Source organism: Daphnia magna, linkage group LG5, assembly GCF_020631705.1.
Source record: "Daphnia magna isolate NIES linkage group LG5, ASM2063170v1.1, whole genome shotgun sequence".
Classification (NCBI taxonomy): domain Eukaryota; kingdom Metazoa; phylum Arthropoda; class Branchiopoda; order Diplostraca; family Daphniidae; genus Daphnia; species Daphnia magna.
Window position 1 is genome coordinate 10,515,932 of NC_059186.1, and position 22,586 is coordinate 10,538,517.

A 22,586-nucleotide genomic window follows, 5' to 3' on the forward strand; every position below is an offset into this window, starting at 1 on the left:
ATAAATATCCCCCCCTCTCTATATTATTTACACACACAGAGTCATGAATCAAACGACCTGTCAAAGACCTACGCACACCTATCATTTGACTATTTTTTTAAAAATTATTCTAGACATCAAAGTAAAAGTGTTAACCCAATTTGAAATAATTCCAATTATTCGATCGGCCAAAACATCTGTTTTCCAAGAGTCAGCCACATTTCCCGCCGCGTCTAGGCGGAAGTGTCAGTCAAGAGTTTCTTCCCTCCTAGTGTTATCTTTTCCCCCCTTCAATTTCAAAACTCACAAGAGAAAAAAAAAAAAAAGAGGTTGAAAACGTAACAATTGACGGCTAAAAAGGGAAGAAAAATAAAGAGACAAAGACAGTGTGAAAGGAGAGACCTTTATGTGAGGTAATAAAACGATCCTCCACTATCCACAGTTCAAAGGGTATTATATACGGAAAGGGGGGAACAAAAAAAAACAGGGTAAAAGAGAGCCCTATCTGTATGTAACAAAATGTGTATATCTACCAGCGCGCAGCGATCAAAGAGGCCAAAGAGTTTGACCTGACTTCTTCTCGCTCTCTTTTATGACATCCCTCCGGCGGCCTTTTTGCGTCACTCTCTTTCAAACTGTTTTTTTATTTTATTTCATTTTACGAGCTCTCGTAAAAGAATAAAATCAAGAGGAGACAAATAATAATAAAAAAAAAAGACATTGAAACAAGACAAGTTACTATCTTTCTCATGTTAACCAGAGATATATATAACAGCAAGTATCGCGCTACCTGACAATCGGATGTGTTCCATCTCCCCCCCCCCCTATCCCTTATGCCACGGTAGCATTACAGATCTTTTTTTTTTAAGTTCATCTTGTTCTTGTTACGTGTCCTTTCCTCTAGTTGTTGGGAAACTGCGCCAGGGTCGAGATCGTTCTTGCCTTGCGTCCTTGTTTTAAAGAGTTCAAATATTTAAGTGTTGCATCATGTACGCGATACGTGAAATCCATGTATTTGATCGTGCTTGTGTTTGGCCCATTTTCAAGGTGCCAACGGACTGCGGCGTCGCGGCCGCCAGACGTACACGCGCTACCAGACGCTGGAACTGGAGAAAGAGTTCCACACAAATCACTACCTGACGAGGAGGCGGCGGATCGAAATGGCCCACGCCCTATGCCTGACAGAGCGCCAGATCAAAATTTGGTTCCAAAACCGACGCATGAAGCTCAAGAAAGAGATCCAGGCCATCAAGGAGCTCAACGAGCAAGACAAAGCCTCGCATACCAAAGGTGGAATCAGCTCCAATTCGTCCAACGCATCTACCACGCCCAACGGAGGAGATTGAGAACAAACAAATGACAAGAAAATGCAAACAGCTAAATCAAATCATCTCCCTCCTCCCCCCCCCCTTACTCCTACGATCTTCTTCTTTGACTTTCCTTCAATATTTTCTTTCCCTTTTTACAAAGAACAAATTATGTTTTTTTTTTCTCTTCAAATTTTTTCTTCCTGTCCCACTATCCCCATCCCTGCATACCTCACTCAAGTTTGCCACACAACCAAAGCTTCTTTTTGTTTTGTTTTAGTATCTTTTGATTCAAACATCATTCGTCGCAGTGCATCGTCAAACCTTTTAAAGGTAAGCCTCGTTCGCAATTGTCTCATTTTTCTATCTCGCTCCATTCACTATCGCGTATAAAAATGTAGTATTATTGTTGTTTTTATTTGTGTCTGCGCGCGCACACACACCACTTTATGTTGCACACGTTAAAACATCATGCGAATTTTTCCGCCCTTTTTTTTTTTAAGAGTCAGCCGCGGGCGCCCTTTGATATTGTGACAGACGAGACGCACATACAAAATTCAATGTATACGTATTTCAAAACAAAAAAAAAATTATTTTTTCTTTCCTTTCGATTCAGTTCACTTCATATATATCATGTAGCGGGAATACAAATACGAACCAAAAAAAAAAAATCGCAATTCACTACCGCATCGATTTACAATATTAAATTCACACATCCGTTCGTGTCACGTGGGGATTTATTACTTGGAAAATTGCGCGACCTACTTTGGAAAACGGGGGGAAATAAGAAAACGAGAAGCGCACCCATTGAAAGCCACACTTATTGGAAAGTTCATTTCATATTTAAATGGTAGACGATTGCGCACAAAGTCCTCGACGCATTCAATGCAGTAATAACTATGCGGTCACGTTGCGTAATTAGAAACCGGCCGTGACCAGTTGGAAGCATTTTTTTTGGCATAATAGTAATCGCAGAAGGAGAAAACGGGCGGTTCGAACCAGAGAGAGAGAGGAAATGATGACCAATAATTTGTAGGCTATCTTTGCTGAGCTTGCGGCCACATCTAATTTACGATTCCCCACGTACGCAACAACAACAACAGTTCGTTATCTACATCTTTTTCCTTCGTGTTGCATAACTCTACAATTTTCGTTTGCAACGCACGTCAAAAGACATTCCTTCAGGTGGCCAACACTCAATAGACACACACACACACACCATCCAAATGGTGTGTTATTTTATTGCCCTCCTAACACATAATATAAGTCGCCTTATAAATGTTACGACTGTCTTGTGACCGCCGTTAGGGAAAAAATAAAAGGAAAAAGGATTTTTTTTTTCTTTTAAAAAAAATGGCCCATCTCGATGACATTAACGACCCAATTAAAGACGGGGGAAGCCCAACCGGCTTTTTCATAGTGGTGTCTGTGTGTTTGTCTGTGAAATCCTCGACGGCCATCAATAAGACATTTCCAGGCCACAAATGGTGACTTTTATAGATATCGCTCTCCAAGGGAGTCCGCTGTTGCGCGCGCGCGCGGGTTGAAGGTGGGGAGGGTGCAGTATCGGCTACTGCATTTTACTAACGATTGGAATATTGCAGTGATTTGCGGTTAGCGTTTGTGAAACAAAGGGAAACAATGTCAAAAGTAAACACAGTCAAAAGAGCAAGTAAAAAAACATAACTATCAATATTTTTGTGTTTAGCTTTATTTTTTTTCGCTGCGCTCTTCGTATTTGCAAACAAGAAAGAAAAAAAGGGAAAATCGAAAAGGTTTCTTTCCAAAAAGCTCAGTCGCTAGAGACCTCTAGCGGTCATTTCGAAAAGTACCAGTGGCTTTAACCAAATGCAGTTGCTTATGTGACCACTACGCGAATGCTGTCCTTCGTGTGTTTCTTTTTCTTTATTTTTGTATTTTAAAAAAGTGCCACGGATTCGAAATTTGCGGACAAAATTTCAACAATGTTTTTAAGGGAAAAATGATTGCTGAACATGAGATAAAAAATTGACTCAATTTACAATTACAATAACAATAACAGATTTCTTTATCTTTAACTTGAAAAATGTGAAAATGATTTTGATTCTACTTAATTATTTCATTTTCGTTGTGGCTAACAATTGCACTTAGCGAATCCGCAATTAAAATTGCAAATTGCAATCATGTGTAAGCCAATACCAAATGAATAAGAGTTCCCTCATCAGGCAACACATTCTCCATTTTACCGCTAGATGTCCGAGCTCATCCAATTTAGCCTTTCAACAAGCCCCACGGCCAGAACGGGTAAATGAGTCGAAGCTCTTATACGAAAAAAGAAAACGAAAAAGGACACGCCCTTGAATTCCAATGGGGTTGGTGGAAGAACCAGAGCTTGTTACTTAAAAAAGAAAAAAGAGAAAGAAAGAAAGAAAAAGACCTGCTTACAGTAATTTTCTCCCCTCTTGCCATCGAGCTAAAAGGAAAAGAGCAACACACAAGAACGTTCGAATAGCGTAAGCTCAAATTAAAAGAAAAACTAAAACAAAAGGAATGCGGCCTATCTAGTTCCGAAATATCCTCGAAACAACCATCGTTAACGATAGCCGTAAACACCTATACAGACACACTCGCGGTAAATACAACGACGATAAAGCTGACGTAGAAAACGAGCGGTAAAGCGCGTGTACGTCTAAGCGTTCCACACACACACACACACACACGGTAAAGCAGCAGTTTTTATTAGCTCAGCGGCGGACCATACAAGGTGACATTTATGGGCCATCAGATTGCCATCTAACGACTCGGCTGGCAGCTCAGCTTATAGCCTGACGAGCTCCTGCTACTGTATGGGCCTATTAGCACGGCTGGGTTTCCACTCAATCAGACCAAAAGGGCCCCCACGTTCTTCTTCTTTCCCTCACATTCTCGTAAAACAGACAAAAACATACACACACAAAACAAACTGTCGACATAACCATCACAACAACATAACACTCTATTTTCACAAATCACGTCGCATAAAAAAAAAAAAAGGGATACCGCCCTTCCATCTTGTAATGTGTGTCTATGAGTTGACGGCACAAGGCTTTACAAATGACTTTATTTGCAGCCATTTTTTCTCCTTTTCGTTTGCATCTCATTCATTATTCTTTCCTGATTTTTGTTTTTTTGTTTTTCACTACAAATTAAAATGCGTTTTCCACAAAAGGAAAATAGCAAATAGGCCTAGTTTGTTTTGTTTGTTTGTTTTTTGGCGGGGAAAGCAATTCGTAAATTGGAATCGGAGCGCGCGAGCTACAAAAATATTCTTTAGGCCTTCCCGCTTTCTCCGCTCGCGAGGGGTCACGTCGTAAAAAAGGTTTATAGCGACTTTAATAGCAGTGCCCTTCACTCGCACACTTTTTACACCCACTACTAGCCGACGACGCCTGTTGTTTTTTTTTTTGTTTTTCGAGCGATTTTTCTTAAGACTCCCTACAGTTTTATATGGGCCAATCCGAAAAAGAAGCGGAAAAACAGAAGGGACTTGTAACGCACGTGCGTAACGCATTTCGAAACCAGATCCGAATTTTTATTACTACAAGGACAGGATACGAACAAAAATTTGGTTTTAACTTTGAAGACGATTTCAAGTCAATGTCATTACGTGATGCCATTTGCATTCGTAATGGGCAGAAATAAAAAATTAGAATAAAAAATGGAGGAGAGAAAGCCGCCGTCGGCTTTGCGGGATATCTCTCACCTCACAAGATGCCCAGGCCTAAAACTATTTTCCAAAATTTCGAAAAGAAATTGGTTTTGACATTTTTGGGCAGTCGATATTTAAATATGTACATTTTATACAATAACAACAAAAAAAAAAGGGAGAAACATTTGGCCCGCGTACGGGTATTGTTCATTCTTAACGATGTGGGTGACTCGGTGCAATTTCAAGTATACAACATAACGTCTACAACAATACAGTGATTTGTGGGCGTGCAACGGCGGCAGACCACCTGAGAAAAAAAAAAAAAAAACCCTGAAAATTCGAATTGTTTCATGCCATTATGGACTTCCTGCTATGTTTACCACGCCATACGGGTAGTAGTACCATCACCTACTCGTACGAGTTGTGCCACCAAACCCAGTCTCTTCTTCCCAAAAAGCTGCCAATATAAGCCATGAATCTTCCGAGGCCATCCATCTCTCGTTCTAAGCCCCCGCTTACGTTGACTCTTGGCTCTGCGCAAGAGTGCCAGGAAAAGAAGAAAAAGAAAAGAACTAAAGGCTAACGCAAGCCATACAGCCCCCGTGTACAAGTTTCAGCCGTTTCGAATTTTCTTCGCCGTCGTTTTCTTCCCCCTTAAGTTTCTGAAAAAATAAAATAAAATACATTAAAAAAAACACAGTTTGAAACGATACGCAGTGTCGGATTCTTTTCTTGTGTCTCAACGCCAGCTGACAGCACACACACACACACACACAAAAAGGTAAGATTGTAAATATAGCATACGATGCTGTATATGCCTTTTTTTTTCTGGACGCTAGAAACACAAGAGAGCTAGATAACCATCTTAACTGCTTTATTGTGGTGGTGGTGGACACGCCAAAACCTTGAAGACAAAACTCAGAAAGAAAAAAAAGACAGACCGGAATCTAAGTCTAAATGTATATCAGGCCAGACGACGAAGAGAGAGAGAGAGAGACCTTGGGTCAAAAACGTTTTAGATCCTCTTGCAAAAAGGCAAACAAATTTATATCATAGTGTCTCTCATTTCACTTTCTTCCGGCTGGAAAATTTGGCAGTCAATGATCTCATATGGATAGTTTAGTGAGCTTATAAAACAAAGAATAAAGGAAGAACCAATCCGTCTGGAAGGATAGGCCGTTGGGCGGTGTCGCCTTTCTCAGGAAAGAAGAAGAAAAAAAAAGTTCTCGTCTTTCCATTCTCTCATTTTCTTTTTTCCTTGCCATACATCTATTCGTTTCTTTTAAAGTCTTTACTACATTCAATTCATCATCAAACGGAGACTTTTTAAGGCATTCGATCTTTAAAAGCTCCAGATACTTCCATTCCACTTTTGTTTTGTTTCTGTCGCGCTCACGGCCGTACATCACGCGATTGGTCGATTGGCGAATGCATTTTCCGTTGGTATGGCAACCAAGAAACAAATTATCCTGCGTTCTCCCAGTTTTATTCATTTTTATTTAAATGTAATACGTTAGTTACGTTGCCCCGTAGGCTTTTCCTTTTCGATATTGACGAAATGCAGATGGTTGGCCGATACGAATCGTGTGTATGTGTGTGGATCTGTGGGAGGGCAAATATAAAGAGGGGGGGATATTCCTCCAACCCGCCGGATCCATTGATCGGTTTCGCAGCAGAAGCGGCGGGGTTTTCTATTCTTTGGGGAATCAAGGCATCCACCACTACCACCCGACGAAATTTACGACATCAGAGAAAGAAAAAAGGGGGGAATAGTCAGAGAGGAAATATATATCCGACCCCGAAAAGAAGAAGAAGTAAGAAAAAAAGAGAGAGAAAGAGAGAGAGAGGGGGGAGCTCTCTCTCCACAAGAGTTAAAGAGAAAAGAGCTGTGTATATGTATGTAGTACGTTGTACTCTTACTCTTTCTCTCCCCAGCACTTTTTCCCTCCCTCGTGTTTCGTTTGTAGCCGGCGTAGTCTTATATCATAGACACGCCATCTTGAACTCGATTTCCTCCGACACACACGTAAAAGAAAGAAGAAAAAAAAACTTCCTAAATAGTCGACATGGGCCGCCGCTGAGCTGCCGCCGACTTTCAGAAAAACAGCAACTTTTGGTTGTTTCATTCTCCAAACCCCGTTGCTCGGTAGAATTTTTTTTTAATGGAAAAAATAACACTATTAACAACTTGTGAGATTCGCCTTCATTTCTCTTCATTTCCATATCAAGCGCAGAGACGCTGGGTCTTGGATAAATGCCAAGAACAAAAAAAAAAAGGGACCTTCATTTAAAAACCATCAAAAGAAGACATTCTTCTTCTTCCTCGTTCTTCTTCGGGCTATATAGTGTGTATATAGATACATAATAACTAGGCGCGCCGTTGCCAGTTCGATAACCAAACCACCATTTGTCCCGAGAGCCCGTCTTCATTTCCTGCCCGTTTCGCCGTCTATTCGTAAAGCAACACACACACAAAAATGGAAAGTACCGCACCAACAAAAATGTGAACATTTTCCTCTTACAAAAAAAACAAACAATATAATAAATAAATAAATAAAAGCCACAGAGACTTTATCGACAGAGAGATTACCTCCGGAATCACGAGACTATGGCGAATCATCACATAAAAATGGGGAATCCCCTTGCTTTTACTACTGTTATGGCTATATCGATAATGGCCTGAGCACAGGTGACGGGATACAATGGCCGGCCGTTAAAAAAGTTCCGCGCATCGTCGAAGTGAAAAAGAAAGAAGGGCCAAAACTCACAATATTTTGAAATCGTAAGAGAAAAAAAAAACGGGGGACCCAATACGCGACCACGCCAATACGAGCCTCTTTTTTTTTCCACATACAAAAACGCTAAAGAAAAGATCATTAATACACGTCCGAGCAGACGAGGGGAAAGACCCAACCAACACGTTGCACCTCAACCGGACTAACGCCATTGGTCCAAAACAAAATTGATCGATTTTTCTCTCCCACACTTTGAAACATCTACACAAACATAACCAAACCCACCCTGAAAAAAATAAAAAAACATTCAAGGCAAAATAAAAATAAAAAGATTTCTAATTGAAGAATGACAAGTGATGGATGGTCACCAGGTAACATTGGTTATGGTCCAAAGTCAAACAAGTCACAACACTAGTGTTAAAAAAAATCCGCATTTTTTTTTTTGGTATGGAGTGGGAACCATCTGCAAAGCAATTTTGGAAGGCGGAGAAATCGTTTTTTTCAGACTGTTTTTTTTTTTTTTCTTTTACATCACTTGCGATTTATTTGAGTGTAATTGCCGTATATCTATAAAGGTCAACGGAAAGAGCAAAGAAGAAAAAAAACGGAAAGGTTGTTTTTACATTTGTGCCTTACTGGCATAATAAATGTTACTGACCGGACATGGTTTAAACAAAACAGACCCATAGTCTCTCTTATATTTTTTTTTTTGCACCAGCAATACAAGAAATGGCGGCGATAGTGGCGGCGGCGGAAGGCCGGAACAGATGAAGTAAAACGCAATAAAAATCAGTCGAAACCTCCAAAAAAAGAAGAGAAAAAAAAAACATTGCCGGTGTGCAACAATTTTTTTTTTCTGCAGGGATTTCAGACTATATAGCAATAGGCCATGCCAGCTAAGGCCAAAGAGAGAGAAAAAAAACAGACGTTTTATTACTCGCAGAGATTCATGGGTTCAAAAGATGGAGGGGATTTTCGCCGTCGTCGTCGGCAAAATAGCCTCAACATCAATAAAAGAATCTAGCCTAGATATTTTGCCCTCTTGTTTTTCAAGACAAGTTTTAAAAAATCTTAAAATTTGAATGCTGCAAAAAATTCCATAGTCGCCTTTAAGAAAGAAAGAAAAAAAAAACACAATAATTCAACTGGTTCAAAATGATTTACGCGAATTCCCGCCGAGCGTACATCAAATCAGCCGAAATTCTTCCCTTCCATTCTTTCCTTGATGATTTTTGATTGAAACACGTAGAGAATCAAAGGAGAAATGTCTCTATATTTATAGGATATTGGTATACACACAAGTCGCACGGATGGAATCTGTGGCGTAATTTATGTGCGTGTGTGTCTGTGTCTGTGTGTGCGAGTTTTGTAACTCTGTACGCGCGCGCGCGGCCCCAGCCACTCGGTGCACCAAGGCGGCAAGGATTTATCGTTGTGCTACGTTGAAGGTGCACCAATAGCTCACCGGCCCCAGGGCAAGACATACGGTTGACAATCAAAGATAAATCATCATACGAAAACGATGGCCAGCTTGTTATAGATATCTTTATAGACGAGCGCGCGTATTGCAGCCTAAAGGACGAAAAGAACCCCCCGCAAATATTCGGGCAAAACGCGGAGAATCCGCAGGTTGCACCAAGAGCAGCTTCCAATGCAAATTCTGACCTCCCCGACTCTAGTCCAACTGCACAAATAACAAACACACCGAGAGGTATATATCACACAGATTTGAAAAAGAAGCTCTTTCGTCGACAATTTATGGATTCGGGTTATGACGTTACACAGAGACGAGCCATCGGGTATGTCATCGGATCATTTCTTTCATTTTTCTCTTGTTTTTATTTTCAAGGTGCCAATTTAGTTGGCTAGTGAAAAAAAAGAGACTACAGTTATTACACAGCCGCTACGTAAAACAAACCGGTTCAGTCTATTTTTGAAAACGAAAAAATAAAACGAGAAAAAAAAATAATACACACGGAATTTTGTGTTGTGTGGCGAGGGTTCGCTCCCTTCCAACACCACCGGATATACACTACACCGGTTGTGAAACCCCTGGACGAAGACAATAGAAACCCATTTACATTAATGCTGCGCACAGAGGTACCCCCACTGAGTTGAAGCAGCAGGGACGCCATTTCCCAATGATTAAACCATTTCACTCGTCATTAAAATTGGAAATAAATCTTCTTTTAGACTCATTCCTCAGTTTTTTTAATTTTTAATGTTAAATAACTAAAAGACACCCGAACCCCGATTTTGTGGGTTTAAAAAATTTCAACAAAACACTGAGTCAAGCCTATACCACAGCATCAACAACAAAAATGCGTGTCTCTCTCGACTTGAAAAAAAAAAAAAAAAATCTTATTTTTCAAATTTATCCCAGTTCATTTTTGAAGGAAGCCGTAAAAAAGGGCGGGATGCACTTGGGCGGGCGATATGATTGGTCGAACCGGTGGTCACGTGTGTTGGTCACTTGGCGCGCGCAAAGAGTGTGTCTGTGTCGGGTGGATGGCAAAGACAGCAAGAGAAAAAAAAAAAAAAAAGCCTCCGGATCGGCGGCGGCGATTCACGCAGCGGAGGGCGGGGGGAAGTCGCAAAGCGAACCCCCCTATAGCGCAAGGCAAAAAGGGGGCTGTGGCAAAAGCTTTTTTTTTGCTTGCGCTCTCTATTCTCCTCACAGCGAAAAAAACAAATGGGCTAAGGGGAGAAAGAGAATAAAATAAAAAAAAGGCAACTACTAGCACACGCAATGAGCAAAGAGCGCGCGCCCCAATAGCCGCACTAACTCCAAAAACTCAACCCAAAAAGCAGCCGGGGGAAGGAAAATATGAGCTCTAACCTGCACAGTTGAGACGCCAGTAGCGTGAAACGGCCTCGCATGTGCAAGGCTGGCGATCAGAGGAGCTCTCTCTCTCTCTCTCTCGCTTTTCGTATCTAATCCTTCGGTTCGTCTTCATTCACGAGCCGAGCTTCGGCCTGTTCGCTCTCAAAGTGAAAAGTCTCTGCGGACTACATTTTTTTGATTTCGTGATTCTCAAGTTTTTTAGTGTTAACAAGACAACCCACCCAAAACTGAATTAATGCGGCAAAAAGGTGGTTGTTTTCAAACTGTACGGTTACAACAAGAAGAGTGCGACTTGAACAACACATGACACGGGAGTTTGTCTCATCTCAAATATCATCAACGTCTCGGTATGTTCCAGTTAAATTTCTCGTTAGTTTAACTTTCTCATACGAAAGATAAAAAATCGGAAACCCATTTCGCAAACGTAGAAAGAAGAAGAGAAAAAAAAAACGACACTTAAAAACATTAGAATTAGAGGGGAAAAGAAAACAATGACTTACGTTGGTTAAGCGCCGAGAAAATCTTTTCACAACGAGGCTCGGTATAATTAGTGTCTCCACCTGGAAAAGAAAGAAAAGGAACTCTTCAATTATCGTCGAATTTTCTCTAAATAACAGACAAGTGCGCACACAAGAGAAGAAGAAAAAAAAAACTTTGGGGACGACTTCGGTCATCGACTTATTGTTGTTGTAACAAGTACAACACACACACACACACACAAAAAATGCATAACAATCGCCTAGCAACGATGAGGGGCGGCATCGTGACGGAAACCACACAATGGGAAGTCTACGGAAAAGTTGATTCATTTGTTTGTTTTTTTCTTCTTTAAAGGGGAGTCCACGTTAACTTCTCATAATCGTTTGCTTTTGTTTCACGTCTCGGGTAAAAATCTTTTTTTTTTTTTTTTTCCTTTTGATTTTTTATGAACCCATCCGTCAATTACAGACCATCAATTTACGTTGAAACTGAAAACGATGGCCGAGAATAAAACGACACGTTTGCATTTTCTTTTTTTGGTTGCATACAATTCTCCAGTATCAGACTCTCCCTTTCCGGAGATGGAGAGAGAAAGAACAGATCGGGATGAGAGAAAAAAAAGAGTTTGAGCCATGACACGGCAAGAAATTTGAATCGTTCGCTTACAAAAAGTTTCAAGTCGCTCTCATCAGATCCGTCCCCTTGACGAGGTGATAACTGACGGAAACGAACCAGACGGAAAGCAAAAAATAAAGAAAGCATGTAGCTATAAACGCACACAGACGCCAGGGGTATTTTTTTTTTAAAAAGAAAAATCTGCCCGGCCTTGGGACCACGCCAGTCACATCAAATCGTTACAATTTTTTGCTTTTATCAGAAGGGTCAGAGACTATACCACATGGGTGTTCAATAATAGCTCGGTGTAATTTAAGACTCTCTCTCTCTTGATTTCCAATCAAATAAGTATTAAGAGCAACAACTGCGGCGAGAAATTAGCAGCTCGAGGTTCTTTACGAGTCAAATGAAGTCGTTGAAAGGGTCCCCGACGACCCCCCATTGACGAGTGTGTGCGCTTGTTTTTAAGAAGCCATCAGCCGATAATGGAGTCGTTTTGGATATATTTATATTTGTCGTCGGCAAAAATAGAAAGAAGAAAAAAAAAGGGAAACAAGATATGCTCAACGGCGGGCCCATAAGGTCGCTCTGCGCACTGACGTGATAGCCCATTTTAGAGGAAAAGAAATGAGCATCGTTTACGAAGCAGATCAGTAGGGAAAAGAAAGAACGCTTAGGCCGGCGGATTTCGAGGAGTTGCAAATTATTTCTTTTTTTTTTTTATTTTACATGTTTTGGTGCCATTCGTTTAGACAAGTTGTTTGTGATAAATTGTCTGAAACAGTCAAAACGTGCACTGATTCCGTGTTAATAAATTGTTTTTTTTTTTAAGTGGGGGGCTTCTTAACATAGTCATTAAGATTCAAGTGGCGTAGTAGTTCCTTCTTTTCATCGACGACAATCTCTCTTGGCTATCTCTCAATGAAGTGATTATTATTATGGACCTGTAGTCATAAATAATATGGGCACTTTTGCGGATTTTAAACAGAAATGACGTAACAGACACACTCGTTGAAACTTGAGATTTTTTATTGATTACCTTCCAACCCCTCGCATTAGACCCCTCCGCTACTTGAGGGCTATACTCCCCCCCTTTCCTCGTTTTCCCCCTCTTGTACTGCACTAGCTCCCTGCTCCATCGTCCGTCCTTTCAGACGGGCATACACAAAAGGGCGACGGCTTCCCTGGCCTTCACCCGTATTGGTTGCCCCGTGCCGCATATCATTAGCTGGGATGGCTTTCTATTGGATATTTCCACTCCACAAGGCGCCCTTCCACTCCCTTTCCACCTCCCTTACTGTCAGTCACTAACGACTCGATTAATCACAAAAAAAAATCTACTTCATAAATGGCAGCTAAGTGACGACGAGTTCGAAGACGGCACAACGAACGAACGAAAGAGCAGAGACCCAGATTATTTTTCTTCTTTACTTTGAGAAAAAAATTTATAAATTTCAATAATTCACATAGGATGGATGAAGAAAAACGAGGGCATGCGTCGACTAACAAATTGCAAAGATTGCTATGACAGAATCAATTGTTAAAATCGATCTTTATTTTGTTTGCCTTTTATTTTTTAACTAAGCCAAGCTTGTAGTGTCACCTAGGTTTCAAAATAGAGACTGTATAGCGCATCTGTGAACTAGGGGTCCCTCTTACGCCTCATTGCAAAAGACCTTTTTTTTACGTAGGGTAGGGGGGAGAAACTCGATGGCTATTGGTCGTTGAGATAAATGTAATGGCCGCCAAAATGCTGACGTCACGTCAGGTTCATTTTACGGGGGGTAGAGGGTGTAAGAGACTTCACAAATGAAATAACTTTTTCACGAGAAATGGCGGCAAACAAAAAAAAAAGTTGAAATTTAAATAATAAAAACAAATCAGGATGTAAGAGACTTCACAAATGAAACAACTATTTTACGAGAAATGGCGGCCAGAAAAAATATTGGAAATTGAAAATAAAAAGTTTGATTTTCAGGGTGACCAGACCCTAGTAACAAGTCAAAATGGCGAGACACTCTGCTTTCAGCAATTCCAAAAACCCGTAAGATCTCAATAACACGAGATGGCAAGAGATAAAGAATACGACAAAATGATGGTGTTACCTCACTAGCTGCCAGGGTCTGTGAGAAACCGCGATGATATGCACACCCGAGACCAGACTTTCTGTGAAAAGTTCTGCACACACATGTGTCCACGGATCAATTGTTTTTTTTACCACCTCGTTTGCACAAAGAGCTCAAATGTTTAATCATCTTTAAGTGTTCGCAGAAATGACAAACGATGATTGATGGCACGGAAACGCGACACAATAGACACAGTTGTACTGCACACATCACATTTTCTGACTAGACTGGCATTCTTTCCCTCCACAATTATTCAAGGTTGCAAATTTTCCAAATTAATTAATTACCAGTGCTGCCAGCTCATCAAAAAACGATTACCATTTTATTTTACGAAATGATATTTTTTATTGATAAACACTATTTTAAAATTGCAGTTCCATAAATAGTTCTATCAAAACAACACGACATAATTTATTGCTATAAACAGTAGCCATTATCTAATGATTGGAAGATGAGATCCAACTTTGACATTTCCCCTTTTTTTTTGCCCGTGACCTGGGTTAAGGCTAACGCGATTAAAAAGGCGGTTTCAAGGCGAAATAGAAATACCAGAATCAAAAAATGAGTTGTCTTCATTAGTCTCACAACTCTCTATAGGATAATGATAATCAGTTGACCGGATGGCCTTGCAATCGAATACGGTCAGATATCCGATTTTAGTGGTATGATGAAACATTTCTCGAAAATTTTTGATTTCATTTCTCTTTCTAGCAAATTTTTTTAAAGAAATGTCCGGTACGGTGGGCTCATATTCAATTGCCCGCCAGGTCAGGGGTCATCAAAATTGTTCTACATCTTCATCTTTTTTTTCTTTTTTCTTTTGTAGGCTACAGACGTGTTAAAGCGTTTCTTTGGTCAACAAGTCGGTGCGGTTGTGTGTTGTTGCTATTTTCGGCTCAACTTTTTGCTATTGTTGTTATGCTAAAGGGAACAAACAAGAAAAGCACAATGCACCGTTTTTATGGCCATTTCGCCATGTTTTTGCCTTTTTAGGCCGCGGCTCGCGGTTTATGGTTCCCAATTTTTCGCGCAGATCCTTTAGCAGAAAAACAACCTTCAAATAAAACCACAACGAGCCGGTCGCGACATGGTTATTCCGATTTCTAGCGCTGCCCTTTTTCAAAGTCTCCTGAAATGAATTGGATTTAAATTTTTTTGAAAAAGAAAAAAAATAAACATCTTCAGATTATACCATCATGTTGTAGACGATGAGCGGGAGGGGGGGAAAGCGTCCTTTGAATAATGTTCTCTGCCCCCACTGAGGTGAGAGTAATTTTTAAAAAATCCATTTTTTCACGGAATCTGTGATAAATAGTAAAGAAAAATTGAAGAAGCCCCGGTTGGCTTTAGATAGAGAGGCAACACATTTTATGAAGGTAATGAAGCGGATGTATAAAAGAACCAATGAGAACATTTTCGAAAACATTCAATCTCCCGACACCTCTTTGTTATTGTTACATTTTCTTACCCACTGCTATCTCGTGTCTACCACCATCGCACATTTCACTGCTGCTTTTTTTTTTCGGCCTAAAAAAAGAAAAATACGAGGATGACACGTTGCAAATGACACTCACTTCTTTTCTCTCTATCCCGACATGTTGAATAGCTTTGACCAGTGGGGTGGCCTCCTCTTCACCAATGATGCAACGTCGGAAACAATCTCAAATACAAGAAAAGGAAAAAAAAACTTCTCTTTCGTTGTATTTTTATTTTTTTTAACTCACCAACAGAGAAGAGAGGGAGGAGCGGTGGAGGAATGAAGAAAAAGCCGACTTGAATAAATTGGTTAAAGCAGGGCATCTGACTTTTCTGTTGTTGCCATAGGGTCTTTTTTTTTCTCTCTCTTCCAAACAGTTCGGTTTTTTGGGATTTTATTTTTTTTGACTGGTGGAGATTGAGACGTCAAGATTAGACAAGCAGATAGCTTGCGAGTGGCGAAGACGCCACATCGTCGAACTCGATTCGCCTGCCACAGTTCAGCTTTTTTTTTTGTTTAAAGAAATACTCCCGGTAGCGAAAAACACCTGCTTCAATTAATGAGAGAGAGAGATATCGAAAAATATTAACACTCATCACTTAGAAAAAGAGGGAAACAAACAAACAAAAAATTCGTACTGTAAATCCTACTGATTTAAACACATCGTTTCCGTCTGGTAAGTTTCAACGTCTGCTCTTGTTTTTCTTTTTTAACTTGGTGTATATTTTTGAAGTGGCTCGCCACCATTGGTTACGCTACTGTGGAGTGGATTTTATTTCTTTTCAACAAAAAAATAAAAAATAAAACAGGCTAGTCCGCGCATATTAGACATACAAGAGCGTTTCATTAGGGAGATCCCGGTCGTGTCGTTTAGAACGTGAAAATATATGACTGTGCGGTGGCCACAGGGACCGCGTGTTTTACATTTAGATGCTCGTGTGTTGACGATTATACGACCGACCAATCTAATACCGTGTTGTTTATGTTCTTTTTTTCTCCTTAACAGGTAGTCCGTGTGAGTGTGTGTGTGAACGTGTGTGTGTGTGTGCTAGCGGTGAGCAAAAAAAGAACAAATCAAGACAACGAACATTCAAGACGGTTCTCCCACCCACCCAATCTCAAACATTTGAAAATTGTAGTAATCTTCTATTTTGAAAACTGATTTCAAAAAATTGTTTGATGGCGTGCAAAAAAGATAGATGAAAAAAAAAATAGAGCCCTAGAACAAACACCAAAAAGAAACCGACAGATATTTTATAAAAAAAAGAATTTATGTTTCCCCTCTCTTCACCTATTTCCCGTAAATTAGAAATAGACAACATAAAAAACAAAACAAAAAAACTAATTTCTTCACGAGTGGCAATTGTATCATTATTTGGGGGTGGGGCGGCCCGATTCTAAATCAGTGAGTGCTAGTGTGACACCGAAGAAGAAGAAAATGAGTTCGTACTACGTGTCATCGTACGGCGGAGGAGGCGATGTCGTTCAAGCCGAACACTATCACGCTCCCGCACCTGTACACGTCAGCGTTGCTACGGGACACAACAGTGGAGGTGGTGGAGTCCATCATCCACATGCTGGCATGACGGGCAGCTTCGAATCGGGACCTTACGATCCGTCGAGAATCTACCACATCCAACCGCAACATCATAATCAACAACAGCAGCAGCAGCAACAGCAACATCATCACCAACATCAACAAATGAGTTGCAATCAGAATAATTACAATCAACAAGGATCCTACCCCGGACGCTATCCACCAGCATCCGGATACACGATCCATCAACAGCAACAACACGGCAAAGAAGCGGGTGGCTACTTCGCTTCCGTTGGCCAGCAACAACAACATCTCCGTTCCCATCCGCAACAACAGGCCGTTGTCATCGGTCAATCGGAAGCCAACGGAATCGTGTCGACGCAACAACAACAACACCTTTATCGGCCGGCTTCGCCCATGATAAGCGCCATGGCACCTCAACACGGGTCGCCTCCGTTGGGCAACTACACCGGTGGGGTAGTTGTAGGCCAAATCACCAAACCTTTGGTGGTTCCTTGCCAAGGGGAGTCGTCGTCTTCGACATCAACGAGTCCGCAATTATCGTCGATACCTTACGGACACCCGACATCGTTTCAAGCGCAACATCATCGCCAGATAGTTGCCGGAGTGACTGGCCAGCAGCAGCAACAACAACAGCATTTACTGAACCATCAGCAGTACCTCATCCAGCAGCAACAACAACAACAGCAGCAGCAGCATTCCATCGTGCAGAGCGAACACCCGGTAACGAGTTACAACAACCTCAACTCGTCGGTAGTTGAGGGCTATCAACAGCACCCGGCCGTAGCTGATATGGCCGGCTATCAGCAACAACAGCAACCCAATCATTCGCCACCAGTCATGTACAACAACAATAGCCGATGTGCTAGTAATGGCCAAATGAGTAGCAACAACGCCAACAACAATTATAACGGCCAGCAGGTGTGCGGACACGGTCCGATGGCTTCATCTGCCGTGTCGGACGGTCCGGTCATAGCCGATCTCGATCAACTACAGCAGCAGCAGAGACAACAACAGCAACAACAACAACTTTGCTCGGTCAACGGTAAAACGTTGCATCCGGCGGCTTTAGCCAGCGGAGCGGACAACAGCCAACAGCAACCTAGCCAGCTTCTCCTCCATTCCGCCATCCAGCAACAACAGCAAACCGTTGAGTCGGACCAGCAAACACCTCAGCCACAACAACAATCCTCGCAACGGCACGCACAACAACTCCTTGTGCCCGTTGGCGGAGGCTTAGTGATACCCGGTGGCGCCGTCGTTTCCTCCGCTCAAGAAATGACTGGCCAACCGGACGACATGGTCCAGCACGGAGGAGACATTCACGGAGACCTGCACGGCCACGGCGACGTCATGATGGATCACCATCACCACCTGACCATCGACCTGCATCAAGAACACAGTCCGCTAGATGGCAGCGATCACATGCCTCCATTAGACATGGATGGCGAATCGCCACCCGGTTCCCTTCACGACAGTCCTCTCTATCCGTGGATGCGCAGCCAATTCGGTAATTAAGTTAATTTTAATCAAATATAACCTTCCCTGACCCCTCTCGCGTTTTGTTTTGTTTTGTTTTGTTTTTTTTTATTATTTTTGTTGGCCAAATGCATTATAGACTAGCGTCCGAGTTAAAAGGATTACGCCATTTCTTTGAATAGAATTTTTGCTCAACTATCACAAGAAGGAATGGTTCAGTAAAACAAAAACAAAATGGGAGGCGGATATATAAGATATACAGGGTGTGGATAGAGCAAAAGAGAGAGAACACAGAGTAAGAGAAGAAAAATCAAGTGTGGGAAATGTTGAAAAAAAAAACTATAAGAAAAGAAAGGAGAGGGGGAAGAAGATGGAAAAAAAAAAGGCTCTTCGGGGCTGTCCGGAGCTGATTTACGATCACTCCCGCTAGACTGCTGCTGCTGTCACACATATAGCGCAGAGAGTAGAAAGAAACAGAATGAGAAGGGAGAAAAAAAAAAAAAAGGCCAACAACAATCCAGTCAGCTTTAACCCTCGTCTTTTTTTTTTCTTCTTTCCTTTCATTCTCAATCTTTTTTTAAAGTCTTTTTCTATGTTATGTGTTCACTTTCTGTGTGTGCCATCTCCACAGTAAATAGCGTAACTGCATCACGAATCAAAAGAGTACGTAGAAATGTAGGCAAAACAGTCCAGGCCTATAACCGTTCAAACATAAAATTTAAAAAAAAATCGCCGCTAGAGCTCCAGAAAATGAAATTCTATGAAAAATTAGAAATTAAAGTAACCCATTTCGGTTGAATTACACTAAATGAAAACGTTGTTTGGGGTTGAAAGAGGGCGAGACTAGGCCTACCGCTATATTGTAAAACTCTTTATTCAAAGTACCATGTATAGGATCAGCCGAGGATTTGAACGATGGTGATTGTTATGATAGAGATATCATTCAATCCCGATCGTTCAGGGGTGATCAAACACACGCACGGCACGCTTTAATATATAAATATGAACACACACACACACACAGTAGGCGCGCTTATGTTCACGCTCCAGGCAGGGGTGAAATGCCGTGAGTCAATCTCCTTCATCATTTTCGAAAAGGCTTGCGACGCGGGGCGTCGGTCGTATATTTTAGCCGGAGAAAAAAAAAGGAAAAAAGGGGGCATCGGGATTTTCTCCCGCCGACACACCACCACCACCGCAACTTTATATTCATGAACGTCTGCGTTGTCGTAGGCGGACATGGGTAAAAAAAAAGAAGAAAAAAGCCGTGCACCGACAACGTCGTTGACGCCGCCCGTCGGCTTTTTCTTGTATAATCAATAAAGCCTGGGCATTATTTTGATCGACGATCGTAAAAGCTTAAAAAACAAAACAAAAAAAGCCGACGACGTCGTTTTCTAACACGCCATTTTCATCGTGACACAAAGGCACAAAACATTTGGCTCATTTTCTTTTGTTTTTCCCTCTTTGATTTTTGAAAACAGCCGAACGCAAGAGAGGACGACAAACGTACACGCGTTTCCAGACGCTGGAACTGGAGAAAGAGTTTCACTTCAATCGCTACTTGACGAGACGAAGGCGGATCGAGATCGCCCACGCCCTTTGCCTGACGGAACGCCAAATCAAAATCTGGTTCCAAAATCGACGGATGAAATGGAAAAAGGAGAACAAAGCCAAACTGGACGCCGGATGTCTGGAAGGACTTTTAGTCGAGCACGTCTTGTCTATGCCGCAGTAGAAATCAACATGGTAGTTACTTGACTTGACCAAAACAAAAAAAAAATAAAATAAAAAATACTTTTATTTTCCTCCACTGGCTGTACGGTCAGGCCAACAACAAGAAAAAAATTTCTCTTTTTTTGGCCTTTTCAAACTTTTGACCTCGACATAAAAAAGTTGAAACGAAGAGCCGACGGGGAAAACAACTTTGCGCGGAAGAACAGAAATACGTAAAATCGAAATGATATACATCAATCCAGTCCTAGTTAAATGATACGTCTCTCCTTCTTTTAATTTCTGATTTTTTTTATTTTTTATTTTCAGAGTTTTTTCTTCTTCTTCTTCTGTTCGTGGCCTTTGAGTTATGTTTTTTTTTTTTTCAAACCTACATAGGCCTCCTTTATTAAGTGTATTTGGCTACGAATATATATATGCACGATACTTTGATTGTCTTTTTTTATCTCAATGTAATTTTTTGTTTGAAAGCGAAAACAAGATAAAGAAACGATGGAATAGGAGAGAAGAAAAACAAAAAAAATAAAGACAATAGATTGGAATTCTTCAGGAGAAAATTCCGTTTCAAAAACATATTCTCTTTCAATTTCGTCTCATGTGAATGTGTCGTGTGTGTGTCTGCATTCTCTGGTGTGCGAGCGCGCGGTTTTGATTGATCCCAGACAATTTGTCCGTCAAAAATAAGAGAAGAAAGAAAAACAAAACAAAAAACAAAAAAGTTGTCACCGTTTTTCATCTCTCATCAGTCTCTTGCACGTCCCCTGGACTCAACTCTGTTCCTGGCCGCGCTGTGGGCGTCTTATCGCTGCGGGAACACGCGCGCTCTCACCCACCCGCCCTGAAAAAGTATACGATTTTCTTCTTTCTTTTTTTTTTTTTCACATCTATTCATCAGAAAAATGTCTGTCTCTCAATTTCGGTTTGCATATAATAATAATTCTTGTTCCCACCGCCCACCCCCCCTTTTGTTCCCCGTCACACACCAAAAAAAAACTAGAAAAAACAGAAGAAAAAAAAAAGATTATGGAAGACGAGAAAATGCGGTTTTTATTCGTGTACGTGTCATTGAATTTCGTATAGCATAATAATAATAATAATAATAATAATACTATATTTGTTTGCGTTTGTTTGTGAAATTGCCAGATCCCGTGTTTTTCATTTTTCAAAGAATTTTTTTTTTGTATGTAAAGAAAAAGAGGAAACGCTGAAAACTAAATTACGTAAAAATAGATAATGTCAAAAAAAAAACGAGTTCGATTAAAAAGAAATTTGTTTTCTATGTCCAGTGTGTCATCTGCTCTCCTCTGTATACGTACACTGATTTAAAAACAAGACAAAAGCAAAACTTTGACATCTGGAGGAACTATAACACAATGGACACGCCCTTCAAAATTAGCAAATTCTTTTTTAAAAGGCTCCTCTAAAACCAAACGAAAATGAGGATGCCAAATTTTTGTTTTTCTAAAGACACAACAACAAAAAATGATCCGGACTACCTCATCCGAACGTCGCCCAAACAGCAAAAAAAAAAATTATAATAATTTAGAAAAGAAAAACAAACAAAAAATGCTTGCGTGTGTCACTTGTGAGTGAAAGTTGTGTACAGTTGAAACAACAAAAAAAAACCCCAGAAAATGGTAAGACTGTTTTTGTTTTTGTTTCTACATTTATGTAAAACTGCGTGTGCTGTACTCCGTTTTCTCGTCTATTCACTGGCAAACACGTTCACACATCGTCTGTAATTGCAATCAAAGCGTGTGAACTCCTCCAGTCCCTGTGTGTAATGCTACCTGCCCACGCAACAGCAACCAATCATTTCTCCCCCCCCCCTTTAACGCAAAAAAAAACAAAAACAAATCCCACCTTGATGATCCTCACTTTTGTATAGATGGTGGCAATAAGTCGTAAGTGTATGCTTGAGTGTGATTGACTGTGAATATGATATACAAAAAACATGATCATCTTCTCCTGAAATACTTCAACCCAAACGCCAGTATACTTTAAACAATTTCTTTGCATAACACACACACACACACACAAATGCGTTTTAAACGAAAAAAAAAAAAAAAAACCTTTCGAAACGCAAATAAAAATGCAGTCAAAAGTAAAAAAAAAAATAATAAATTCTATAATTGAATGGATGACTTCGTTGCTTGATTGCAATCAACCCGGTTATTGTGTTTTCACTATACAAGGTATAAGCCTTAAAACGTGTTGTATCAAAAGTCGATCGTTGGGAATCAATAGACCCGGAGCTATATTTCATCGACGAGTAACTACGAAGAAGAGGAAAAGAAAAACCCCGTAAGGGGTCCGGACTCAGCTTTGTCCACGTCACTGCGTCCGCGTGATTGGGATGGGGAAAGGAAAAAAAAAACAAGTAGAAGCCGAGGGGGGAAACAAAAAGGGAATAAGGGGAGGGTGCCCGAGGTGGACGGGGGCCGCTCATTCGCCCGACAGCCCGTCGCCGTCCACATAAATCGACGTTGACGGATGAGAAGGGGAGGTGACCTGTGCCCCCCCCCTCTCCACCCCCCTCTTCCGTCGGCATGCCCCTGCATATGCCTGGCCAAAACCTGGGCAT

The 22,586-nt window shown here is 41.0% G+C and overlaps 2 protein-coding genes across 16 annotated transcripts in view; one reads left to right on the plus strand and one right to left on the minus strand.

Moving 5' to 3' along the window:
• Positions 1-22,586, minus strand: part of LOC116923204 — a 213,801-nt gene that overhangs the window by 42,798 nt on the left and 148,417 nt on the right. For 6 of the 12 annotated variants that reach the window (XR_006646702.1, XR_006646701.1, XR_006646698.1 and 3 more), the window contains exons 12-15: positions 15,329-15,778; positions 14,947-15,056; positions 13,734-14,883; positions 11,034-11,093 (exon numbers count right to left, since the gene is read on the minus strand). The gene's annotated coding sequence lies outside the window, so the exon portion shown is untranslated. Of the gene's footprint in view, positions 1-5,136; positions 5,261-5,333; positions 5,616-11,033; positions 11,094-13,733; positions 14,884-14,946; positions 15,057-15,222; positions 15,782-22,586 lie in introns of those variants that run through there. The other 6 variants (XR_006646703.1, XR_004394430.2, XR_006646704.1 and 3 more) reach the window with 5 other exon arrangements.
• LOC116923197 (putative uncharacterized protein DDB_G0271606) lies at positions 1,335-21,976 on the plus strand. 4 transcript variants are annotated; one of them, XM_045173676.1, is made up of 4 exons: positions 5,606-10,880; positions 16,238-18,299; positions 19,753-20,017; positions 20,098-21,976. In XM_045173676.1, exons 2-3 carry the CDS (start codon positions 16,670-16,672, stop codon positions 20,004-20,006), a joined length of 1,884 nt encoding a protein of 627 aa, XP_045029611.1. In that variant the 5' UTR covers positions 5,606-10,880; positions 16,238-16,669; the 3' UTR covers positions 20,007-20,017; positions 20,098-21,976. The 4 variants fall into 4 exon arrangements, with proteins under 4 accessions (XP_032785563.1, XP_045029611.1, XP_045029609.1 ...); XM_032929672.2 differs by lacking the exon at positions 5,606-10,880 and adding an exon at positions 1,335-1,619 and having other exon boundaries at positions 19,753-21,976; XM_045173674.1 differs by having other exon boundaries at positions 19,753-21,976.

Coding starts and splice junctions, on each gene's coding strand:
- LOC116923197 (XM_032929672.2), top strand. CDS start 16,670: ATGAGTTCGTACTACGTGTCATCGTACGGCGGAGGAGGCGATGTCGTT. Junction 18,300..19,752: donor GTGGATGCGCAGCCAATTCG/GTAATTAAGTTA, acceptor TTTTGAAAACAG/CCGAACGCAAGAGAGGACGA.